The sequence below is a fragment of the Danio rerio genome, chromosome 10 (assembly GCF_049306965.1).
Source record: "Danio rerio strain Tuebingen ecotype United States chromosome 10, GRCz12tu, whole genome shotgun sequence".
Lineage (NCBI taxonomy): Eukaryota > Metazoa > Chordata > Actinopteri > Cypriniformes > Danionidae > Danio > Danio rerio.
This window is the reverse complement of record NC_133185.1, coordinates 29,271,407-29,290,756: the sequence shown is the minus strand read 5'-3', so window position 1 is coordinate 29,290,756 and position 19,350 is coordinate 29,271,407. Positions and strand designations below refer to the sequence as shown.

Sequence of the window (19,350 nt, the reverse complement as noted above, 5' to 3'; positions counted from 1 at the left end):
CATTAGTAGTGTGGCATGAAGCGTGATTTCAATGTCAGCTAACAAAATCCAATCTCCAGAGAGAAGACCAAACAAACACCATCGGTGTTATTTTCCAGTAGACATGTTAAGTTCACACATTTTTTGAAAGTCACTCTAGGGGGCACTGTTCACTCGCTGGATTTATGAAAGTCAAGCATACACAAAGTGGTCAAATGGTGACTCACAGAATATTACAACATATATACATACGGTTTTCAGAAGTGCATATTTAGTATTTTACCTCCAGGAGTTTTTTTTCATGGATAATTACAGCTTTAAACGCTTCTGAGAAACATGGGGAGGTCTTTGAAGAGGAGGTCGTCATTCTGTCACTGAGAGAACAAAGAAGCCGCCAAAACAGACTGTAAGTTAGTGATCATGAGCTAGAGTAGACAACAGCGCTGAAACAATTGTTTCTAAACAGTAAATCTACAACTGGGATACTACCCCAAAACATCAACAGGTTCCTTTTTTAATTGCAGATAATTAGACAATATAGGTTAATATGTTACGTACAGTTTATTTACCTCATTTTCATTGAATCTGTTGATTCCCCGACCTCTAGCAGGTGCTAGCAATGCAGTCCTGATTGAACCAGCGTTGTGAATGAATCAACTGACCTAACGATTCAATCAGTGATAAAGAGTAGGTTTCATGTCTAAAAAGGTATTACTTTTAGAACAACCAACCAAAGAAAAAGATTTAGAGAGATTGATGTTGTTGGAGAGATGTCACAATTGCCATCATTCACACATGCAGTATAGTATTCAATTACTTTAACTTTTCTCCAGTAAGAGGATAGCAAAGTGTCCATCTTATGCTCACTTCAGAATCTTGAGGTTATTTGTGTACTTTTTTGCACAATTGTTATAATAAAGACAAATGTCGCATCCAAAATCAGTTACACATTTATTAATCTTAATTTAGTGTGTGCCGCATTAGCAAGGTGTAAAAAAAAAACATAAAAGCAAGACAAAACGAATATCTTTGGCTTCTGACGATACATTGAAGCTTTAAAAAGACACTGAACATTTAAAATGTGGTTACCTATAATATAGTCTACAGGCAAATTGTGCTAAAATCTTCACTATAAAGTATGGAAATGGAATTAATGGAGTCGTGAATGATCAAAGTAACCATAACATTCATTAAAATAATCACTTGTGTTTTACACACACTGTTTTTTATAGGAATTTGAGAAAGTCACTAAGACGCTGATGCACAAAACATTTCATTATGGTCACCTCTATCACCTCCACACAACTGATTGTAATGCAGTCACACGTTTTTTTTCCCCCAAAATATTTTTTTTCACATTTGACACGTCAGGATGCTGTTTGTGGAGCCAATATACTCCACTATAAGGACAGGAATGTCTTTAATATTGATATACTGTCTTATTAGCGTTTAAAAGCTTGGATCTAGAGAGCTCTGGCAAAATTAAAGTGCTGCCACAGATTACACCGAGGCAATTTAATTAAATGCATTAAGAGGGGGGAAAAAGTGTTAATTAGAGTAATTAGGTGGGAATTTCGTCTTCACTTGTGTCAGAGCTTATGCTGAAACCTCACACCCAAGGGACACTTCCAAGGGAATTCTTCTTCCTTGGAGAGATTTTTACTAGAGAGGCCCTGGAGATCCATATTTTCTAACACATCCGACTGGCCCATGATGTCACCCGGTGCTGTAAAACTTTTTAATGGCGCACTAAATCAGAATCGCGGATTGGAGGCATTTGAGGCTAAATGAAGACAGGGTAAGGTTATGAGGAGAAAGAGGGAAAGCGGGATGAATAGAGACATGGAGAGAGAGAGGGGGGCAAAATGACCTTGCTGATGTCATAACACAAGCAATATCCAATCAGAATGCATCTAGAGTAAATGTTCACAACAACAGCCCATTAAAAGCTCTCTGTGCTTCTGTAATGCATTAACCCCTGAAATTACGACAACCTTCACAAATGATCATTTTCATCACTTATCTAACAAATTATATGTAGATAAAAAATGGAAAGGGGCTTAAAGGGATACTTAAAAAAGGTGAAAATTTGCTGTTAATTTACTTGCCTTTAAGCCATGCAAGATGTTGGTGACTTTTTTTTTCAATAGAACATAAAAAAGCTGAAACAGTAGCCACTGGCGATTGAAAAAATGAATGTCAATGGCTGCCAACATGGAGTCAAAATTCTGCACATATAGTAATTGCTCATTATAGCCTTCTTTGTATGTGATTTACTTGACACACGTTACATTTAGCTTGATCCTCAGTCGTTCTTTGGAAATAAATCCACACTTTTGAATTTCTCTTTTCTATGCTGTCAAAAAATATATAAATCTGATGCGAAGTGTATCGTAAATGAGAAGTGTGTGCCAAATACTGTTTATTGGTTAGTAATATCAATGCAATTGATTTTCATGAGGTGAGACGTTGCTAATAAATTATACACACTCTCAGAATTTCACCTACTCATCACATCAGAGCTTTTAGGGATAGTTCACCCAAAACTGAAAAATGTCATCATTTACTTACTGGTCATTTGTATCAAATTTTATCAATTTAATCAATTATCAATGTTTATGTTTTCTGTTGAACAATATTGATGTTTTTTTTTATGTTGGAAATGTAATCTTACATTTCCAGTGTTTGTTTTTCCTACTATGGAATGGTAGTTACCAGCAGAGTTGGGTGTAACACATTCCTCAGTAACACACTACTGTATTCTAATTATATTTTTGGAGAATGCTGTAATGTAACAAATTACATTTAAAATTTGTGTAATTTGATTATAGTTACGGGCGACGCGGTGGCGCAATAGATAGCGATGTCGCCTCACAGCAAGAAGGTCACTGGTTCGGGCCTCGGCTGGGTCAGTTGGCGTTTCTGTGTGGAGTTTGCATGTACTCTCTGGTTCGCGTGGATTTCCTCCGGGTGCTCCGGTTTTCCCCAAAGTCCAAAGACATGCGGTACAGGTGAATTGGGTCAGCTAAATTGTAGTGTATGAATGTGAATGAGTGTGTATGGATGTTTCCCAAAGATGTGTTTCAGCTGAAAAGGCATCTGCTGCATAAAACATACACTGGATAAGTTAATGGTTCTTTCCGCTGTGGCGGAATAAAGAGACTAAGCCGAAAAGAAAATGAATGATTACGGTTACTAAAGTCAATGTAATTGTGTTACTTATGTTACAAATATAGTTTTTAGAAGAAAACCAGGTCCAATTAAATCACGTTTTCCACTGCAACGTCAGTTAATAAGCATGTTCTTTTAAAATTCCTGGAGAACACGAGCTGAAATGGTTGCTGATGAGACTGGCCCATTTTATTGAACTGAAAAACAAAAATATGGCTGTGAAATACAGTCTATGTCCACTCTCTTAGGAGCATTTGATTGCATTTAACTCGACCAGCAACTTGTTCTTGCACTTGAATAGAAAGCATGACAATACTCATCACCAAGGAGGACATCGGCGCCCAAAAAAAATGATGGTCCAACTCAGCCTAAACAGGCTAAATTAAATTTTTGTGCAGATTTGGGAGTGAAGGTATCTTTTGAATGTGAAGAGAAGTGTAGCTGCTTATGGGGCCGTTCCCATATTGCGTCTTTTGTGTGCGCAAGTTTGTGTTTTCCAATGGAGGCGCACGGCTAGCGCACACATATTCGGAGCGCATATTTTATGCACTCACAGTTTTCAGGTGCACCAGTTGAAAACCATGTCATGCGACATGAACTGACCAATCAGCTTCATGCTTTGTATGGAATATACACATTTCGGTAGACCAATCCCTCAGACAAAGACAGAACATCCAAATATTTTGCATACTATACATGCCATTCGTTACAGGTATCCAGTTTTCTGGAACAGATTTGGAACAAGTGAATGAGATTTTGGGTGAACTCTTTAAGTCTTTTGAATATGTCAAGCTGTTGTGATCAATCCATTTTAATGTTTTTCAGTGAATATTAAATTACTGAAAGAGTACAGTAATTAGTAATATGATTACTTATTATATTTAGTAATTAGTAATGTAATCAGATACAAATTTTTCAGTAGTATTCCAATTTTATAATCCAATTTTTAATCTATTACTATTTATTCAAGGCAAAATTACTTTATTTAAAGTAATTTTAAATAAAGTAATTTTAAATAAAGTAAATAAAATTACTTTATTTAAAGTAATTTATCCAACACTGGTCAACAGTTTATAACATTCTTAAAAATATCTTTGAAATATCTTATTACATTATCAAATACTTTGAATATATTATTCATATATATATATATATATATATATATATATATATATATATATATATATATATATATATATATATATATATATTTGAATACTTATTAAATATATTACTTTGGGTTATATATATATATAAGATTTTTTAAATTCTGGTTCTGGTAATATTAAAAAAAACTACCTGTTGATGAACCCAGACAGGAAAACTGCCCCCTCTGTTTGTGTGAGATGACCTTACTGTTTTACAGTATTCTATTTCAGAGTTCAGAAAAGAGTTCAGAAATCTATACAGTGATATTTTTGGCTGTCGTCAATTTAATGAAATATTGATTCTAACTGCATTCTAAATGGCTTAAGCTAAATCTATATGGAATCTCAATATGTATTTTTCTCATTATTTTATTTTGTTTGCAAAGTTAGTGACATACTTGTTAATGTCAGCTTGCACATCATTAAAACAATTCTGAAATGATAACAGATGATAAATATAGCACACACCTACTAGTTATTTATTACAGTATACCTGAACACATGTATAAACCATGGTAACTCTGCAGTGGAAAAAGGATGTAACCCATTCTCTGTGATGATTTTACTTGTTAAAGTAAATGGAGTAAAAGCCTCTGAAATTCAACGAGGGGATTTGATGCATTGTGAGGTTAACATTTATATTTATTATTGACTCTATATAGTTTATTACAAATGAAATAACCATTTAATTGGTTAGTTCACCCCACAACAAACATTTTGTTTTAATTACTTACCCTCATGTCGTTCAAAGCCCTGTTCACACACAAAAAAATTTTTTTGGTGAAATCCTAGAGCTCTCTCATCCTCAAAAGACAGCAATGGTTCTGAGATGTTCAAAGTTCAGAAAAGGACCTTTATTCCATGCTCCAAAAAATGTTTACTCATATTGCTGGCATGGGCTCCTTTAAAACTTCTCACATTTTACATTTCATCAATATGAGAGGACTATCCCAGCCCATACCATGCACCAGAAATGTGATCTAAATAAACCTTAAAAATTTTATGTACAATTTCAATACTTGGCTGTGGAATAATTGTAATAATACACAGAACAATTATTGTGCTACATATAACCTGTTTTTTTGTGTCAGGAGCAATGTGCATTCATTTTATTTTGACTGAATATGTTTACTGATCCTCAGAGCCCTGATACATGTTGAGTTTGCATTTCATGAATCACAAAGAACCACATCTTTAGCTTTCTTTCTTTCTTTCTTTCTTTCTTTCTTTCTTTCTTTCTTTCTTTCTTTCTTTCTTTCTTTCTTTCTTTCTTTCTTTCTTTTTTTTTTGCTCTATTGAAGAAAAGTCACCTACTTCTTGAGTGAATTAACAGCTAATTTAAAATTTAAACAATTTTGGTTTATGTATCTCTTTAAAGAGATTAGATGATTTTTTTTAACAGAATGAAACATACTGTACTGTAATCATATTTAAAAGCAGGTACCATTATTGTATGTGGAAAAAAAAACGTTTGCTATATTGAATGTTATCTGATGTAGGGTTGCCCAATATTCAGGGATATGATGCAAGATCCATGTCCATTCATGCGCACGGTCTTCAGTGTCTGAAATCAGTGTCCTCATTTGCCAAGATCAGAGCAGTTCTGCAAGGAATGTAGATCTAGAAAGAGAGAAAAAAATTATTCACGCTCATTCATATTTATATATGGGTCAAAAAAGAACCACCCGTTTTGGTGTCCAAATCAAATTTTCACTATCCTTCAGGTTTGTCCCTGGCTTATCAGTAGTCGCCACAACGGAATGAACCTATCCATATCAATTAAATTATTATACTAATTTCTTCTACTTTAATATTTCTAATATTGTGTGGAAATAAATTATAAAAATATGGCTGGAATAATATTACATGTAACAAATATTTATGAAAAAAAATATATACATATTCTGACCTGTATTTTAAAATATATAAAGGAATAATACTGTTTGCTGACATATAAACCTAGTTTGAAAATAATTAAAAAGTACAAATATTTCAATATAATTTACACTTTGAAAGTCAAATTAACAGCAAATGTACAGTTTTGGATGAACTATCCTTTTATTAGAGCCTTTTAATATAACATAAAATTCTTATTTATCTAAATATGTATGAACAGTTTTTCGGAATATAACATTTTGTTCATATCTTCTGTAAATCAAAATAAAACTGCTCAACAGTCATAGTTTTTTTGTTCTCCATGAGTTAACTCCAAGAGTAATCTAAAGTGTGTATTCAAATACTGAAGGTTACAGCTACTCTGATAAACCTGCCATATTAAAAAAACAAAAAGAGAAAGACACAGCTATATTGAGCTTAAAAAGTCAAAACAATATTTCTCTTGGGAGAAAAGCAAGTTATTGCGCTGTTAAAAGGAGCTCTAATCTGCTGAGTGAAAACAATTCTTTATGTAACCTGGGAGCACCTTGCAATACAGTTTTTATTAGTGAAATCACTGTTCTTTGACCTCTCTTCATACGGCAGGACATGAGACTACAGGTCTGGGATCAGTCCGATGGGACCCGAGAAGTGATTGGGTCCGGGTGTCTACATACCGACAAGAAAGACTTGTTTCTCTCAGAGGAGAAAAAAAGGAAAGCGGAGAATATATCTAGCGAAAAGTTCTTATGAATAAAACATAGTGTGTAGGGAGAGGAAACAGTCACTCTTGTAGGTCAGGTTCTGGTTGATTTCCACAGGGAGCAGACGTGCGCGTTATTAACTGGGCCTGCGCTCACCTGCTGGAACTGGACCTGCGCGCCCAGCGTGAGTGCCAGAAACACACTGCCACGACTACAAACAGAAAATCACTGTTTTAACACCACAAGTTTCACTGTGTTCCCACTGAAGCCTCTGGAAATGAGATGTCAGAGTCTGTGTGTGATTCCACAAGAGTGGCTGCTCTGAGTGTATTCTCTGAGTTTTATTGTTTAAGCCATAATAAGGTTGAGTTTGTTGAGGGATTGACAGCACTTGTATGGCATGTCAAGCACAGTTTGTATAATTAAATAATTATATAATAATTTAGTCAATAATAATAAATATGAATAATATTTAAAATAATAATAATTAATAATACTAACAGCTAAGTATATACCGCTACGTATATACAGCTAAGTACTACCAGTCAACAATTTGGGGTCCGTAAGATTTTTAAATGTTTTAAGCAAGCTTATCCTGCTAACCAGTTCTGCATTTATTTGATCAAAAATACAGTACAAACCGTAAAATTATTAAATGTTATTGCACTGTAAAATATCTGTTTAAAGTAGTTTATGATTTAATCTAATAATTTATTCCAGTGATTTTAATGATAATTTTTCAGTTTCATTACTCCAGTCTTCAGAGTCATTTGATCCTTCAAAAATCACTATATAATAATAATAATAATTATTATTATTATTATTAATGGTAATAGTAATAAAAGCAATAATGACTGGAGAAATCACTTCATTTGAAACTAACAATAAGAAAGCAGTTATTTAAAATTGTAAAAAATATTTAATATTTTTTTTTACATTTAATAAATGCATCCTTGATGAACAATAATTTCATTTAAATTATAAAGTAAAATTAATAAAAAAAATAAAAATAACTGACCCCAAACTTTTGACCAGTAGTGTATATCAGCATTGTTCAATTCTGGGTGAATCGAAAGTTGCTGCAGACTTTCATTTCAGTATGATAAAGTATTTAAAACTGGAATGGACTATTGAGTAGGAGCGGGGCTTTTATTTTTGGGCTCCTCCTCTCATCTTTCACTCACAGCAAACTAATGGCTTGAAGGCTGTGGCTAAGCATAACTCACAAGTCATCAAACCGATGTCAACACAGAAGGACTATGTTTAATTAAAAATAAGCCAAACAATTTTTTAAGCAAATTAAGTTCACATTTTCTCATAAAGTTCCCTTTTATAATAATAATAAGCTCCAATAGTAAAATAAACATTGTTTACATTTTGATTTCATGCAGACTTTAAAACAGAAACCATAAAATATTTTTGTTATTTGAAATAAATTCAAGTTTTGCCAAAAGCAAAGTTGGTATCTGTATAGATAAATTATTAATAGTACAATAATAAACAAACATTATAAAAAAATAACTCTAAAAAGCTAGGTTCAGCAAACAAATAACTTCAACAAAATTCATGTTATTATAAGTCAGGCTTAAAACTCAGTTTGATATAACATGCACCACATAATATGGTGTTCTTGCTCCATCTCTCCATCCACTGAGAATAAAGAACTCTTCTTCAGAATAACTTTCACTAAGATCAATAACTATCATTACAACATTATCAGTTACTGTGCTCACTTGGATAGTTAGAAATGTCATGAAAAATCAAGAAATCCCTGTAAATTCTTCACTAACCCCCTGCAGTACTATTACAGACCCCTACGGCTTGAAAACCCAGGATCTATATTACTGTAAAGGCCTGCTGCATCAGATTATATTAAAAGGCATCAAGAATCGTGCATCTCTGTCTTCTGAGATTTACATCAGATTTCATTATGAAACAGACACAGCAGCAACTATTGACTGAAGTCATTGAAGTTAATCTCAGAGCCCAGCCGTGTACATGAACAGTTCTGCTATTGACCACTAGATGTCACTCACGCAGTTTGGTAACAGGAAACTTTTTATTTAATAGAATGGAGGTTTAAAATTGCTCCAGCTTTTCTGATAAACACAAACTCTTATATACTCAGTTTTGACTAAAATCTTCTCTAAGCTTTCCACAAATAGGTAACCACTTCAAAGTTTGTTTTGGGTGTTTCTTAAGGTCATATTATATAAACAATCAGATAGGAGAAAAAAAAAACTGGTGAAATCACTTCATGAGATGCAAGAGGATTTAACTCAAGAACTCTTAGCGGATGTGATGTGGGAAGCAGAAAGAGTAAAAAAAAAAAAAGTTAATATTCTTTTGTTTACATTCAGGTTTGATGTTAGCAGAACGCCTACGGAGACTACAGATCAACTCTAAGAGGAGGACTGAACTGAAGCTCACCTTTGGAAAGCTTGAGATGCGAGACAAGAAAAGAAAGCAATAAAATCTCACATTCTGGCCAGAGTCACGCACAGACCAGCAGGGTTGTCTGCCTTTGAACGAATGTTTTTGTCAGAGCACCGTCTGAGTTACACCGGCGTTAATATCTTGCTCAATTAAAATGCCTGCTGCGATTAGCCGGATCTCTTAAAAGGCACTTTGAGCCAAAACGGTATTAACAGGCTCATTGATTCCTGGCATAACCATCTTTCAGTCGGCTCATCAGCACCGGTAATCATGCAACTCAGGCCATTACAAACTACATGGTCGTCAGTGACCCCTGACCAGCTGGCTAATCCATCACTGACATTTAAAAGAAAAACGCTATCTTCAGGTACAGCGGTCGTGAAGGAAGCAGAACATAAAAGGAGACCTCATGTGACGGACACTACTCCGGCAAAATGAAGATGAAGAGAAGATTTAAGATGATAATATGCACCGCCACTGATCATTCTCACTGTTGAGTATATGGTATGATTTGTTGTTCGTTCAGGAGCAGATTGAGACAGATCTATTCAGCTGCCTTGGTCTGCTTGTTTGGTTCAGATTACAGTGTTCACACTTGATCAAATGCACCGCACTTGTGGAGTAATCGCAGTTAAGTGAGAACACAATCTCAGGTAAACGGTTCCAGAGCAGACCAAGACTCATCTGTCATCTTTTTAGAGTTATTGGTCTTCTTGTTTTGTGTGCACCAGAATTCAGCGTTCACACTTATTCAAATTAACTGCACTAACAGAGCTATTACAGCAAAGTTTACAATCTTAACCAAACCAGTGTGGACACAATGTTCACACTTATTCAAATGAACCAATTAAGCACCAGAGTTGATTTTAATCAAATTAAACCTGCCTTAGCAAACACACTCTCATTTGGATGCCAGAGTTTATCTGGGATTGAACTAAGGGTGCTTTCACATGTGGTTGGGTCATTTTGTGCAGACCAAAGACTAAAAATTATTTTTAAAAATTGATTTGATAAATAATTTCCATCCAAAAGCTGTATTCACACCTGCCAAAATAAACTGCACCATGAGGGAAAACTCTAGTGACACTTAACCAACCCAAACAAGGTCTGAGTGTTCTCTGTCCCCTTGGACCCTACCATACACCTGGCGCAATAAGGTGCAAGATGTGCTTGGCGTGATTTGTTGCTATTTTCGGATCAGCGTACTCTCATTTTCACGTTTTGTGTCACGTTTAAATAGCATATCTATTTGTGGCACTTTGTAGACTTATGGGTGTGCTGGTATACAAAGGAGGTGTGTTAAGGCTCATTGGTATTTTGAGCAACTGAAATAGACCTCGCTATTGACAAACTGAAATCTGGTCCAGCGCAGAGCACATTAGTTATGCTCCTATACGAGTCCAAAACACATACCCATTGCTTAATACACATAGGATGTACAGCAATACACAAACATCTTTACATATAAAAAAACAATTAAAGGATTAAAATGTTACAAAAACAGAACATTACATGACTTTCTACATAAATATAAAAACCACTGCCTCCATGCTTTCTTCAAGCCTCCATGACTTTTTTCAGTTCATTAATGACAATTTGCATTTGTATAATTTTTTTAATTAGCAGTAATATTTATTATATGCATATTTATATTTATTAATAAAAAAAAACAAGTTTAGATTCGTCCACTTGTTGGGTTTTAGAGACATATGCATCAACATATGCATGGGGCATAAGAACAGGAAGTGTGTTTGTTATTATTTTTCATTTATTCATTTTTTGGAAATTAGAACTGAATTTAGAAATAGTCGACACAAATCTTTGCGCTTAACAAACTAATTAAATATGTAGGTTAATGGATGTGTTCAGTGGAGTAAGTTTCTACCATTTGCTCCAAAAAGGTAAAGGAGTAAAGTCTAAAAGTAAAATAAAGAGAAAGTAAAGAGGCCGAATGGAAGAGGTTTATTCTTGATCCTCGCACTGCAGATAATTTGTTTAACTGTTTTCTTGCTAGTAAATCATTCATTTTTTTAATTACAAAGTCTGCCATCTAATTAGCAAATGTGCCATGGAGCAACACAACTGATTCTTAAAGGGAATGGCAGATGAGATTCTGATTGGTTCATTCTCAAAACACACCCACAATTCATTGAGAGAATAAGCACATCCCTGTTAGATGATGCGCCAGGATGCAGAGCATATTTTTCCATCCTTAAAATAGCAAAAGTGGATTTAGACAATCCCCTAATGCTTTTGCGCCCTGCGCTTTAGACTTTGCGCCTAGATTGTTAAAATAGAGCCCCTTGTTTGTACCAAGGTTTTAATGGCAGCATTCAAGCCAACTCAGAGCATTTTCACCTTTTTTCACGTTCAAATTTATTTATTTATTTTTTTACCAAACTTGCCCATATACACACTCCATAAAAGACTAACAGTATCTGAGCCAGTTGTAGGATCAACAAATCACTTGATTCAGTTCTTAAAACTGGTGTGAATGATTCATGAAGCAGCTGTTATTTTAGGTCAGACTGTTTCAGTTTACAAAAGAGTGACCAAGTTCTCAAATTCAATTCAATGGTGATTTGTGAATGGCCATAAATTAGAGTCATATGGAGCACTTTTATGGTGCTTTTGTGTCCTTTTCAAAAATAATTACTGAGAACAGCATAGCCTTTAATTTGACGTTTTATGTTACACAGAAGAAAGAAGTCTTCCATGATATACTGGCTTGGGATGACATGAAGGTGAGTTAAGGCTGACAGAATATAAATTTTTGAGCAAACTATTCCTTTTTATGTCTCTTTCATCTCCGTTTAAGTGGTGGTTAAACTAGGAAGGAAATTATTTATTCCTTGATCATTAAAACGTGTGTAGTAAACACATAAATTCTGCTTTATTTCATGGTTAATCTGATCAATAATTACCTCTTTTTAAATGTAAGGGAGGGTAGAATGACATTTTATTCACTTCCTACTTCTAAAGCATTTCTTAAAAACTAGATCAAACTGTATGTTTTATTCAAATCTTGGTTTGTGCCCTAGGCTAGAATGCAGAGCGTGCCGACGTTAACATCGGAAATGTAAAGGCGTTGATGTGATTCATTAAGGGCTGCTGAATCAGGACTCATGCTAATACAGGGAGACACAGCAGAAACATGATGAAGGCAAGCTCATCTACACCTCCAGACTGCCTTTTCTCACAGCTGCAATTATTTAGGGCTTAATCTGGAAGCTAAATTTGATTACTCATTCAAAGGTGTTTCTACAGTAAATGTGTGTGTGTGTATATATATATATACATGTGATTTATGGACTTGGAGAATGTATTCGACCCTGTCTCTCGTGGCATTCTTTGGAGGGTGCTTTGGGAGTATGGGGTCAGAAGCGCCCTATTAAGGGCCATTTCGTCCCTGTATGAACAGAGTAGGAGTTTTGTTCGCATTACCGGCAATAAGTCAGATTTGTTTCCAGTGCATGTTGGACTCCAGCAGGGCTGCCCTTTGTCACCAATTATGTTCATAATTTTTATGAACAGAATTTCAAAGAGCAGCCTTGTGCTGGAGGGTGTCTGGTTCGGGGACCACAGGATTTCATCTCTGTTATTCGCAGATGATGTTGTTCTGTTGGCTTCATTGAACATGGACCTTCAGCATGCACTGGGGCGGTTTGCTGCCAAGTGTGATGCAGCTGCTATGAGAATCAGCACCTCCAAGTCCAAGTCCAAGGCCATGGTGCTTCACCAGAAAAAGGTGGTTTGCCATCTCCAGGTTGGAGGAAAGTCCTTACCCCATGTGGAGGAGTTCAAGTATCTTGGACTTTTGTTTAGTGAGGGAAGGATGGAACTTGAGATTGACAGGCAGACTGCTGCAACAGCAGTCGAGATACCAGTCCATTGTGGTAAAGAAGGAGCTGAGGCGAAAGGCAAACATCTTGATTTTACCAGTCAATTTACGTTCCTACTCTCACCTATGGTCAAGAGCTTTGGGTCTTGACTGAAAGGACAAGATCTCAGATACAAGCGACTGAAATGAGTTTCCTTTGCAGTTTTCTTTGCATCTTATAGTTAGGGTGAGGAGCTCTGTCACCCGGGAGGAGCTCAGAGTAGAGCCGCTGCTCCTCTACATTGAGAGAAGTCAGCTGAGGTGGCTCAGGCATTTGTTTCGGATGCCTTCTGAACACCTACCTAGGTATGTCCCACCAGAAGGAGGCCTCGGGGAAGACCCAGGACACGCTGGAGAGACTGCGTCTCAGCTGGCCTGGGAACCCCTCGGGATTCCCCCTGGAGAAGCTGGAGGAAGTGTCTGGGAGAGGGAAGTCTGGTGTTCCCTCTTAAGACTGTTTACCCTGCGACCTGGCCCCGGAAAAGCAGTAAAAATAAATGAATGAATGAATGAATGAGAGTTAATGGGTTGTTGTTGTTTTTTTCTGCACAAGTGATGAAGTGATATTTAGCCTGAATGTTAGCATGCTGTAAACATCTCCAGCATTTCTTCAAAAACATTAGACACAAAGGAATTGGCTAAAATCAACAGGAGGGTTGAAAATCGTGTTGAAGCTAGTCAGAAAAGTAAAGCCTTTCAAGATGAATGATGAAAATTGTCTTGCTTGCTAAGCTAGTTTAACTGCCTGGTGAGATCAAAACAGCACACCAGCAACCAAAACAAAACATGTACTGCTGACTAGCTACGCTAATCTGTCTAGCAGGGATAACAGACAGCAGAATACAGAGAGCGAGGAGAATGGGAGCAAGCAATGAGAGGTGTAAAGTGTTTCAGGAATTAGTTTTTGATCGAAGCCGCCTTGGTGAGAGTGAGACTGTGCAGATGTAACAGCAGGAACGATGGGCTCTGCAGGGACAGGATGAACTCTGCCACTTGCTGGTTTGCCATGTCACATACACAGTCTCACACAAATTAGGGCTCTACACTAGTCCGTGCTTAATAGTAATTGCTGGTGGGTAAGAGTAAGTGTTTTAATGTGATTTTTGCAGGCTTCAGTGTATACCCGTGTTTAAAGAGCCGTGCTCACATTTAGCAAATAACCTACAGTCAGACCTAATTTACAGTCTTAAAATTAACTACAGTTGTGATTGATAAAAATCACCTCTTCAGCACACTCAAAAAATAGTTTTTGCTGTTTGTTCAAACTACTTATTTTAAATGAGCTAAAGCAACAATTTTAGGACAACTCAAATGTTTTAAGCTCAATGCATTTAAATTTGTAAAAACAGTTATGTTAATTTAATTGACGTGTGTATAGACATCATGAAGAAGTTTGTGTGGAACCCATCGATTTGCAGATAGCTTATATTAGTGGTGTTTGCTAAGGCATACCTTCGACTGTTAGTTGATTATTCTTCATGCTAATTGTAAGCTTGTTTCTTATGACACTAGATGTTTCCATCCAGAAATGCGAATTAAATTTATGTGCAAAACATAAAAGACATGCAAATACAGTAGAGCAGCATTTTCATCCTATGAATCAAATAGAACAAAATCATCACGCCTTGATTAACTGGCACTAAATATCAACAGTAAAAACAGAATTTGCTGCAGTAGGAGAAGCTGAATCTTGTCTTTATCTAATAAATGACTTCAGAACACAGTATGATGACATGCAATGAAGGCTAGGTGGCGTTTGAAGCCATGAGACGCAGAGCACAGACCTTCTGGAGGTAAATAATAATATAATAACACTAATACTGGAATGCTTAAGGCATTTTAGGATGACCAAAACATTTCAGATGTTTTGCAATGTGCTCAGCTGCTTGGTTTGTTCATTCACACACATTTTTACCATTTCATGATCTCTTATAACAAAATCACATGACCTTTTTTTAATGCGCATACTGGAATTTGTTCGGTAAAAGTGTTTCTATTGTAGTTTATGTGCATCTTTTCTTATCGAATAAAAAGTTTATCCTACTCAGTTATGCGCATACCTTTTTTATGTGCATTTTGAAAATGTATGAGCATCTTGGCGTTTCCATCAATTGTTTTTTTTGCGCATTTCCAAAATTCACATAAAAATAAGTGGATGGAAACATAGCTAATGGCAAGCCTGTTACTTCTCATGAGAAAGCTGAGTCTACTATTTTACATTTTAGAGATTAGACTAAAGGCTGATTTATACTTCTGCGTCAAGCGCACACTGTTGCTCCGGCGCAACCTTTGCATGTTTGTATAGCCTTTGTTGCGGCTGACGCCAATGCTGAAGCCGACTCTGACATGCATCTGTCAAAAAATGTAACTACACTTCGCAATCTCTGTGATTGGTAGCTGAGACCAGTATGGGTGGGGGTGAGATCGTGAACCAGTTGGAGCGAGTGTTTACAAGTGTTGAGTCCCATGATGCAGCTTTAGATTTTTTGTTTTGTATTTAACTTTTGATTAAAGTTGTGGCACATTTGCCGGTGACTGTCTCTGAATGAGCAAGTTTGAGCCAACTGTACATTAAGGTAGCGTTCAGGAAAAACAAAACACCTGTGAAGAAACTCGATACATAGGAACATTAAAACCTACTGCCAGCTAGCACAACAACGTGTGTTTCGGATGTGTTATTGCAGAGCAACACAAACAGCATCCAGAAGTGCACAACAACTTGCAATGCAGGCACCATGGGTCATGCAGATCACTCCACGCAGAAGTATAAACCAGCCTTAATAAATAATGTTTTTAATTATAAACAAATATATTTATATTGTCTTAAACATGGTTAATATTTCCTCTATGTTTGGGCTATTAACATAAATGAAGTATGAGGTGTTCAAAGACACTTGCAGTGAGTGCAAAGCGTGCAGAAATTGCATTTCTTTTGTCTGACAGAACGAAAAAAGTGAAAATAGCATATTTTCTTAGACAGAGATATGATTCACACTAAGTGCAACAGTGACAGATGCTATTTAAGTGCACATAGCAATTAGATGATGTTTACACTAAGTGAGCGGTGTTTCCATAGAAATAAGCTGCAAATATTTATAGATTGTATTTAAAGATTTACTTTTGCCATTTTTGCAACAGGACAGTAGATATTGTAAGGAAGTGAAGTTGGTGAGAGAGAGAGAGCGAGGGGGTGGGGATATGGAATTGGGATATATGGAATTGGGATGCCTGCATGCACTGTGCACAATTGCAAATACTTCCACTTTTAACCCCATTCAGGACATACAGGATGATATCATGAAATGGTCACTCTCAGCAATGATTTCACAACATTGTGCAGCCTCTGCTTGTAAAATTAAATAAAGTTTTTAAAACTAAAAAATTAAGGTATGTCAGTAGTATAATACTTAGTCACTTATGCCGAGTTCAAACTGTATGATTTTCAAAGTAGTCATGTCACAGATGTTTTCACACTGCATGACTATCTTGGCTAGCGTTCCATTGGTGCTGTGTTTACACTGCAAGATGGATCGGCAACAGGAGGTTTCATACTGCATGACTTTAAAACAGGAAGAATCCCCGACAACTTTTGTCTTGGTACACAAACTTTAGCTGCGTCCCAAATGGCACACTATACACTATGCACTCATGCACTATGTACTTATGCACTTACACACTCAACAGGATAGTATATGTGTGTAGTGCCGTTCCAACACTAATGTTTTTTTTACTAAGCGGAAATTCAAACCGTAATGACGTTTGACAGTCGCCAAATCAGTGAAATAAACGACTGAATTATTAAAAAATACCTGCCGTGAGTATAACCGCATTCACCATCGGGAGGCGCTGTAATCACTCTCGTAGGAGAATTTTGCTTTTAACATCCAAAATAAATAAAATTATCCAACATGTGCGCCCGATAGCTCTGCCCCTTCCGCTACGTAAGCAAACCTGCGGTCGTTGAGTGCGTGAAGTGTCCATCATTTCACACTTCATTTTAGCGGCTAAATGAGTGTATCATCCGGGTAATTAAAGTGCACTTATTATTTTTAGAGTTTTCAGTGTGAACACACTACTTACACTATTTATACTACAAATGGCGTAGAATAGTGCATAAGTATGTGATTTGGGACGCAGCTTTTGTCTCTCAACCAAACACACACGATAAGTGACATGGAAACAGTGCAAGGTCATGTAGTATATCTTTTGTTGTTAACTACATAATGGGAAAGAAGCCTTGTACTTATTTTGCTCACCTGAAGGGAATAAGCAACTTATTTTCTCGTTCAACCCGGTTGTGATATTGCTCAGATAATACGTCAAACAGACACGTGTGCTCCTGCCAAATTTCCACTAGTTTTTCCTCCATTTTTTGGGTCCAAATAGATTGAAAATGAGCGCTTTTAACTTCTCCCGCAACCTCCCACTGGGCTGCTAGTGGTTGCTGCTCTCTCATTGGCTGTAGGTAGTCACCGATGTTATGTTCAGTCATGGTCCAAAATTTCATCGGAATTACTCATCGGTAATTCTCTCAAAGTGTGTCTTTGATAGTTCATATTTGCCTGTGATTTTTGCCGATTTCTCAAAACCTTTTGGTGAGTCAAAATCGGGGCTAAAATAAAAATATCTGAACTTTGCATTAGAACCCTCTCTTTGAATGCAATGATAACGTATTTTGGTGTAGCGAAAAATGGCAGACACATAATTAGATATAAAAACTGTGTAATTATAGAGAAGAAAATAAACAAACAAACAAAAAACATATTGGGCCCTATCATACACCCGGCGCAGTGTGGCGCAAGGCGTGGCGCAGTAGTCTTTTGGTAGTTTCAGCTAGGCACAAGAGTCGTTTTGAGGCGTTGTGCTACGCTGTTTAAATAGCAAATGCATTAGCGCTCATTTTTGCGCCCATAGGCGTTCTGGTCTAAAAAGGAAGGCGTTCTGAGGCGGACCGCTGGCGCGTTGCAATTTTGAGAATCTATAATAGATTTAAGGAAATAAACTCAATCCCTTTTAGACCATGCGCCGTGGCGCAAGGCAGATTTCCCGTCCTTAAATTAGCAAAAAAGCGTCCTGACACGCCCTGAAAGCGTTTGCGCCCTGCGTTTTGCGCTCTGTTCATGGACCGTCAAAATAGAGCCCTTAATGTGACACACTGCTTACATCTTGCACGCTGGACATTTCCAATTTTGTCCAACATGGTAGTCACCCAGATCTTGAGATCCACTTGGAAGTTTTTCAGAGTTTGAGAACCACTCATGTACAATACAATAGCAACCGCAGCAACGTACATTTTGTACAGAAACCCCTAAAACTTTTTAAGACGCCCTGAGCTGAAGTACTGGTGTGAATACAAAGTAAGACCCCAAAGGATGTGGGACACAGTGCTGGAGGGCTGCAGGTTCAAAGGTCCTAAGACTTCTTTTGATTATGTCAGTGTCTTACCCCATAATGCTCCGGGGAACAGTAGTCTAGAGTGACCTACTGAATTTGTGTGCAGATATGAACTCACATTTAATGTAAAACTGGAGACTCTTGAGTGAGTGAGTAAAACTTTTTTCAGTTCAAGCTCTTGCAAAGTAGAGGAACAAAGCCATCAAATGATTGCAAACCATCAGGCATTCGCTTCACGTTCTGCGGTCGCATCACCCACAGTGAAAGTTTGCGGCTTGCAGTGCCTCTCTTTCAAAAGGTGAGCAATGCCTTTGGGTAGATAATATATTTAAACACTCTGATCAACATTTTATAAGGGTATAAAGCAGACAGAACGGGGAGGTTTGTCTCTCCCCTCGAGTGTCCCAGTCTTCTCCAAGGATCCTGAGACGTTTTTCACTTTCTCTTCACCTTGTTCTGCTCACCGTTCGATATCTCTTACACAAGAGTTGATCCTCCTGCTAATGAAGGCCATTTCCTCATGTGGAACGAGAGGTTACTAAGTCACCGGACCCATAAAACTGTGTTGACCTGTTGAGTGATGTTCAATACCAAGGCGTCCTTCCAGGAGATGTCACTCACTCAACCTGGCCTCTAAAGACCCTATGAATGTGGGTCAGAGGGAAGGTTACGAATTAGTATGAAAACTCCCACTGTTTTTGCCGCCCTCCATCCCAGTTCACTTCCTTATTATCTGTACTGTGCGGCTGAACGTGGAGGATTC

The 19,350-nt window shown here is 36.8% G+C and overlaps 1 protein-coding gene and 1 long non-coding RNA gene across 2 annotated transcripts in view; one reads left to right on the top strand and one right to left on the bottom strand.

The window, feature by feature from the left end:
* The first annotated feature begins 144 nt into the window (after nt 1-144).
* Nucleotides 145-9,817, top strand: LOC141376374 (uncharacterized). Its single transcript, XR_012386333.1, has 2 exons — nt 145-385; nt 9,238-9,817. It is a non-coding gene; the product is annotated as an uncharacterized lncRNA (long non-coding RNA).
* Nucleotides 4,920-19,350, bottom strand: part of gbe1a (glucan (1,4-alpha-), branching enzyme 1a) — a 255,017-nt gene continuing 240,586 nt past the window's right edge. The window contains exon 16 of the mRNA XM_021479344.3: nt 4,920-5,918. Coding sequence (XP_021335019.2) covers nt 5,856-5,918 — 63 coding nt within the window. The 3' untranslated portion in view covers nt 4,920-5,855. The remainder of the gene's footprint in view (nt 5,919-19,350) is intronic.